Here is a 7,961-nt window from a genome sequence, read left to right on the forward strand (position 1 = left end):
AATTGGTCAATGAGAAAGGGGAGTTTGTTTCTAAATCTTTTAATTTGTAGTATTTAAGTGGATGTATATTTTTTTATTTTTTTAGTTTAATATGTCTGAACTAATTTGTATGTATCTCAACTAATTTTACAGATCTTGAAGTTAACAATTATGTAAATTTCTAGTGATCATCGTATAAATAACCACGAGACTCGAATTTGAAATCATAAAAAATTCAAATTTTTTAATTCTAAATTTTTACTAGACTATCATTTAAATGAATATAATTAAGTGGATGTATATTAGTTGAATGTTATTGTATATGTTAATGACATAGACACCAGCACAGGATAATAACAAGGGCCAGCATTATCCAAAAGATGTCATGTTATAGGGAGAAAATATTCCCTTTGAAAATTCCAAAACCAAATTAAAATTTAGATAATAATAATAATAATTTAGTTTATTTTGATAAGTAAAAAAAATAAAGTTTGCAAAGATATCAACAACGTGTGTAGATTATTCTATTTTTTTAATAATAATATTTTTAAATTTTTTAAATAAGTTTTATTCCCTTTAAATAAATTTTAATTTTTTCACCCGTTTACTTATTCTTAGTTAGTGAACCTTCATACCAACAATGATTGATTTAAATTATTTGACACTTATTTTCCTTAAACAAAATTTTAAGTTTGAGTTTTATAAATGGAACATACCATTATTAACAAAGCTTTATCTCTTAATTAGTGAGCCAAATTAGTTTTATTGGATTAACTAGTTGTTTGGTATTGTAGCTGCAGATGAGATTCAACTAGAATCACAATTTTTATTATTTTGTTATACTCCTACCACAGTTTTTCAATGATGGATCCCATTATTAAATATGGTATAGCTGCAGGTTACAAGAAGTAGCAAAAAGCTGCTTCTTGTAATGAGAAAATGAATGAACAGTAGAGCATGCTCTATTATTTATGTTTAAAAATTAACGCAATACAATATATTTGTTGCTGAGGGCTTGAACCAACACATGGAAGTCCGAAATACTAGGTATTTTTTTTTAATTATTATGAGCAAGGTTTATTTGTATTTATTACTTATATCATTATTTTATAAAATAATTATATCCAAAAAATAGAAATAATTCTACATCATAAATTAATAACAAATCTTTATCACCTGTGTCATATTTAGCATAAACAGTAATATATAATATAAACATGATTTTATTTATAATGCCATGTAAACATGATTTTTTATTAAAAAAATAAATGCAAAAGTTACATAACTTGTTATTATAGTTATAACCCAACATTAAAGTTTGATGAATTAACTCAAATTAATTTAAAATATAAAGTTTTGATTTAATTTTTTAAAAATTAAATTAAGTTTTATTCTGATTTTAATTGATTCATAAATTAAACTGTTTAATTGATTAATTTTAATTAGATTAATTTTCATCTAGTTAGATATAAAACTCAAGTCGGCTAGGTTTATCAAAGCTAAAAATGTCTTGAACCGGGTCCGACCCTATAAAATAAAAAAATATTTTTTATTTTTAATAATGTTTTATTCTAAAAACTAGTATTAAATATTATTCAATGACTACATAAATTAGACGGAGATCGCTTAATAACGCCGCATTTACAGAATTTGATCGCAATCTCAATTTTATTCTTGATTATATTTTACCTGATATTATTGCGCTTTTAAGAAATTTATGAAAACTGTAGTCCTTATCGGATATATTTCATACGTATTGAAATTGTAGATAGTTTAATGAAAGAATAAAAAATATTTTATATAAAGTATTATTTATTTCATAATATAATAGCAATAGTTAAATCTACAATATTTAAATTAAAAACCATCAATATGAATATATATTTTTTAAAATTATTTTATAACATCAATTTCAAAAGCATTCTTAACCAAACACATTAAACTATTTTTTGTTCAACCTCAATTTCAACTACAGTTTTAACCAAACACCTATTTTTTCAAACCAATCTCAACTAAAATACTTTTTATAAAATAATTTATTTTTAAATCACAACCACAACAGTTACCGTAATACCAAACACGCTCTAATTGAGGTATAATAGGTTTTCAAATACCACATATCGTGATTAAGGAAAAAAAAAAGAAGGTAATGGACCTGGTTTTGATAGATTCTGGTTGGAAGAAAAATTGTTTGATAATGGTGCTTTGCATGAGAAAAATCAAGAAAAAGATGCCCCTAGACATTTTTACCTTTCCGATAAAAAAAAATGACTATTGATTTTAATTTTAATTTATCAATTATCAAGAAATTTTTGCAGATAAGACTTTTTTTTTCCAAATAAAAGAGTAAACTTATTCAGACTTCAGAGGTGAAAGGATTCGGTTTTAAATTTTAATTACCTATTTGTCTCCAATTTCCTAAAATGATAACTTCGTCTTAAAGTTTCATGAAATTTTGTTAAAATTTCCTTTTAGTCCTGTGACTACATTTTAGGGAAAATTAGGAACAAATAACTAGACATCAATTTACCCGGATCAATTCACAATTCACAAGTTTCAATTTTTTTTTCTCTTTGTGCAATCAAAATCAGGATCAAATAATTAACAAATATAAAACAACAATCACAAAAATCAACACCAAGATTTTTATGTAAAAAACCCAATACTGGAAAAACCACGGGACTGTAATCCACTTAAAAACTTTCACTATCAACAAATTATGGGTTCATAATTGTTCTTTCTTAAATTTAACTAAGGGTTACAATATAAATAACATCAAGAACAACTTATTTTTGAAATACAACAAGATTAAAGAAGAAATATTTGAAAAAAACTCACAATACTGATAACTTTTTTTCTATCAAAACTGTTAGTTTTCACATCACCAATCTTCAATCGAATCGTTCAGATGAAGAATAATGTATCTAGAAGTTGCTGTCAAAATCTTAACCTGATCCAACGGTGAACAAGTTGAGAATCGAAGAATGAAGATAGAGAGTACAACTACCTCTTCTTCATTTCTTTTTATTTTCTCTCTTCTATTTTTTTTTGTTTCAAATCTATTATGAATAGTGAGCATTGCGTTTTTAATTTCAGAAGACAGTTGCTACTGTCTCATGATAATTAATATGGTGGTTTCACTATCACATGGTGTAAAACCACACACAACATACATAAAAAAAAGGACACTAATTGAAACAAACTAGGAGTTCAATTGAATAATAAATTTGTTCATCGATTAAATATTCCATATTTTTAAAAGTTCTCATGAGTTTTTAAGATTTTTTGTGAGATTTTATAGCATATTCGGTCATATATTTGAGAGAGAAAATAAGAATAAAAATATGAAAAATTTCAGTTTTTTGTTACTTATTTAGTAATGCAGCGAAAAATCAGAACTTTTTAAAATCTATAGAAATACCAAATTAAAATTTAGATAATAATAATAATAATAATTTAGTTTATTCTGATAAGAGAAAAAAAAAAAAAGTCTGCAAAGATATCAACAACGTGTGTAGATTATTCTATTTTCTTATTTAATAATAATATTTTTAAATTTTTTAGATAGGTTTTATTCCCTTTAAAATAAATTTTAATTTTTTCACCCGTTTACTTATTCTTAGTTAGTGAACCTTCATACCAACAATGATTGATTTAAATTATTTGACACTTATTTTCCTTAAACAAAATCTTAAGTTCGAGTTTTATAAATGGAACATACCATTATTAACAAAGCTTTATCTCTTAATTAGTGGGCCGAACGTAGTTCTACTGGATTAATTGAGGTATAGTAGGTTTTCAGATACAACATATCGTGATTAGGGGAAAAAAAGAAGGTAGTGGACCTGGTTTTAATAGAGATTCTGGTTGGAAGAAAAATTGTCTGATAGTGTTGCTTTGCATGAGAAAAATCAAGAAAAAGATGCTCCTAAACATTATTACCTTTCCGGAAAAAAAAAATGACTACTGATTTTAATTTTAATTTATTAATTATCATGAAATTTTTGCAGATAGGACTTTCTTTTTCCCAGTAAAAGAGTCAATCTATTCGGACTCTAGAGGTGAGAGGATTCAGTTTTAAATTTTAATTATCTATTTGTCTCCAATTTCATAAAATGATAACTTCATCTTAAAATTTCATGAAATTTTGTTAAAATACCCTTTTAGTCTTGGGACTACATTGTAGGGAAACTAAGAATAATAATTGGACATCAATCTACTCGAATTAATTCATAATTTCATAAGTTTTAATTTTTTTTTCTCTTTGTGTAATCACAATCAAGATCAAACAATCAATAAATATAAAGTAATAATAACATAAATCAACACCAAGATTTTTACGTGGAAAACCCGATGCGAGGAAAATCACGGAATTGTAATCCACTAACTTTCACTATCAACAAATTATGAGTTCACAATTGTTCTTTCTTAAATTCAACTAAAAGCTACAATATAAATAATATCAAGAATAACTTATTCTTGGAATACAACAAGATTAAAGAAGAAGTATTTGAAAAAAACTCACAATACTGATAGCTCATTTTCTATCAAAACGTCTAATTTTCACATCACCAATCTTCAATCGAATCATTCAAATGAAGAGTAATGTGTTTAGAAGTTGTTGTCAAAATCTTAGCCCGATCCAACGATAAACATGTTAGGAATCGGAGAATGAAGATAGAGAATACAACGACCTCTTCTTCCTCCTTTTTTATCTTTTCTCTTCTATTTTTTTTCTTTCAAATCTGTTATGAATAGTGAGCATTACGTTTTTAATTTCAAAAGATAATTATGTTGTTATCTTTTGATAATTAATGTGGTGATCTCACTATTACATGACACTATATATATAAAAAAAGGATATTAATTGAAACAAACTAGGGGTTCAATTAAATAATAAATTTATTCATTGATTAAATATTTCATTTTTTAAAAAGTTCTCATGAGTTTTTAAGATTTTTTATGAGATTTTATAGCATATACTGTCACAAGAGAGAAAATGACAGAAGAATAAGAATAAATAAAATAAAAATATAAAAAATTTCAGGTTTTTGTTACTTATTTAGTAATGCAGCGAAAAATCAGAACTTTTTAAAATCTATAGGGATAATATTGGATAATTATAAACTATAGAGGCGAGTGAAATATTGATAACTACATGAAGGGGAAAAAAAATAGTTTACATGATAAGAAAATGAAGGCATCACAATTTGTAGTTACAAGGCTAAGACGTGCCTTTGTATTCCAAGTATTTGTAAGAATGTCTGAGTTGAACCATCATATGAGAACGTACACCATACACTCTCTTGATATAATTTTTAACAATCTTTTCTTTATTTCTTTTGATCTTGAAAGAACCCTTTAAGATTTTGGTTCTGGAACATAATGTAGGTAGTGTAAAATGGTCCGAGGATGGTGCAGTGGCAAGGAGCAAACATGCACCTCTGATAAAGTGCAAGACGACAGTGAGCAGGGAGATATATTTGGTCGACTGCACATTAAATATGGTTGATTGTATTTGCTTAACTAAGAAAATCATCTAATATTAGATAATCAGAATTATTCATCAACATTGAAGTTATATAATATCTGTAAAAAAGGAATCACATGCATTAAGTTTTCTCATTTTCTTACTCATGAATGCTCAAGTAATGCATGATCTTCTCAGCAATGCACTTGGTGAGCCTGAAATTTACGGTTCTTGAATAGAATATTCTGTTACCTCTTGACAGTAGACCTGCTGAAATGTTTATCTGAATAACGCAGAACAAATATCACTGGGCACTTGACAGAATATAGCATTAGGTTTAGGATTCTACCAGGAAATGGGACGGAAACAATCGGATTATACCTTATTTGAAAAGAATGAACCGGTGTGTTACTACAATTTTAAATGCTCTTGTTTAGCATATTTGGATCCTGTTGACTTTGCTGCCAGAAGAAGTAATAGAAATCCATCTGCGGTCAGCCGTTAGCAAAGAATTCAATGCTCAGGGGGTGTCAGGTTGGTGCTTCCCATATAAATCCACGCCATATCTTGACGAGGATTTAACAACTCTGTATTCTTACTGTCTTGTAAACATCGGTATCTGGCCTGATCTGGATTGAACTTCTCCCACGGCAACTCGTAATTAGATGATGAATGGTATCAGTGAAATCTAGGACCATAATTGGCTTAATTCTTTTCGTATCAATGGTCATTAATTACTGATAAGAAGTGACATTTTGGATTGTAGACCATAATTTATTACTGATAATGTGGTGCCAAATCAACGGTTTGGATATGTAAATGTGTGGTGGTGATGGTATAAGATTAGATTTTATGAATCCGGCCAGTTGCGTTAGGTAGAAACATGAAAAGAGCCTAATTCGTCCAGGCCTATGCAGTATATATAGCCTATAGACTGGAACAAAAATACTCACCCATCCTCCAAATTCTGTTCTTGCTTTCTTAGCCACCATGACTAGAAAGAAGGTTAAGCTTGCATACATCACTAATGATTCTGCAAGAAAAGCAACCTTCAAGAAAAGGAAGAAGGGTCTAATGAAGAAGGTAAGTGAGCTAAGCACCCTTTGTGGGATTGAAGCTTGCGCGATAATTTGTAGCCCGTATGACACTCAACCTGAGGTTTGGCCCTCTCCTCTGGGGGTCCAGCGTGTGCTAAGCCAGTTCCAGAAATTGCCTGAGATGGAACAATGCAAGAAGATGGTTAATCAGGAAAGTTTCCTTAGGCAAAGAATCACAAAAGCCAATGAGCATCTCAAGAAACAGCGAAAGGACAACCGTGAGAAGGAAGTGACACATGCCATGTTCCAGTGCTTGACTGGGAAGAGCTTGCAAAACCTGAACCTGATGGATTTGAATGATCTGGGATGGATGGTTGACCGAAACTTGAAGGAAATTAACAAGAGGTCTGACTCACTTAAGAATGTGACTATTTCCCAAATGGCAGCAGGACCTAGTGGAGAGCATCCCTCACAGAGGGCAGAAGTGCCGGCTTTTGAGGAGAACAATGATAACATGCACAGGCAGCAGTGGTTCATGGATTTGCTGACTCCACAAGAGCCTCTGGGATTTGGGGGGCCGGATGAGATGATGTTGCCATTCGTGGATAACAACCAAAATCCTCCTTGGTCTAACACCTTTTTCCCTTGAGGGTTGGCTTATTTACGAATCATGGTGTTTTAGCTGGCTGGAGTTGGAGCACAGTATAGCTGTAACACTCCTAGAATCCATTTCGGTATTTTAGCTTGCTGCTGGAGTAGGAACACATATTTCTATACCCCTCCTAGAATCCACTGTACCTAAATAAGTCCTCCTCGGTTAAGCTATATCATGTTCAAGATATTTCGCTTAGTTTGCATTCTCTGATTTTCAAATATTTCATTTTGATGTATCTGATGTCGACGGGCATCACTGTCTGTTGTTTAATAAAAGTGAATGAGATCTTTGCCAGTTGCTTCATTTAAATTCTTCAGTTATTACAGTCATGGTGTCTCTTGTTTGGTCCCGACGCATAATCTTGCAATTTCTCAACAAGATAACACGATTTATGTGTGGACTTCTCCGAGGACATTTTCCACATCAGATTGAAACCACTGCCTTGCTTGATGCTTATGGAAATTTAGTATTATAGCGGTTTCTTTTTTCTTGTTTCACTCCATAACACATATCGTTAAACTGCTTCATTTCCAGATAAATTCTGGCACTTCTTTTTATTTTTTAACTGTAGATGGAGATTGGAAGAATAATGTTCGAATCACAGTGTCATCTCCAAGAGAAGGTCTAAATGTCATTGATAGAATTGCTTAAATACTACAATCAAGCATAAATGTCTTTGGTGGTCCTGGAGCAAGTGTGCATGTTCTGACTATAGACCAAAAGGATATTGCTGGGTTAACTGGGGCTGATATAAACTGGAAATGCGCTGATCTGCTTGTTGAATAACATATATCACCTTGCATTAACTGGATGCTTAGCT

General features: G+C 30.0%; 1 protein-coding gene across 1 annotated transcript; it reads left to right on the top strand.

Moving 5' to 3' along the window:
- The first annotated feature begins 6,418 nt into the window (after positions 1 to 6,418).
- LOC105125074 (agamous-like MADS-box protein AGL80) lies at positions 6,419 to 7,344 on the top strand. Its single transcript, XM_011025371.1, has one exon. The coding sequence runs from the start codon at positions 6,440 to 6,442 to the stop codon at positions 7,133 to 7,135; it is 696 nt and encodes a 231-aa protein (XP_011023673.1). The 5' UTR covers positions 6,419 to 6,439; the 3' UTR covers positions 7,136 to 7,344.
- The last annotated feature ends 617 nt before the right edge of the window (positions 7,345 to 7,961 follow it).

Source organism: Populus euphratica, unplaced genomic scaffold, assembly GCF_000495115.2.
Source record: "Populus euphratica unplaced genomic scaffold, PopEup_1.0 scaffold28.1, whole genome shotgun sequence".
NCBI classification, from domain to species: domain Eukaryota; kingdom Viridiplantae; phylum Streptophyta; class Magnoliopsida; order Malpighiales; family Salicaceae; genus Populus; species Populus euphratica.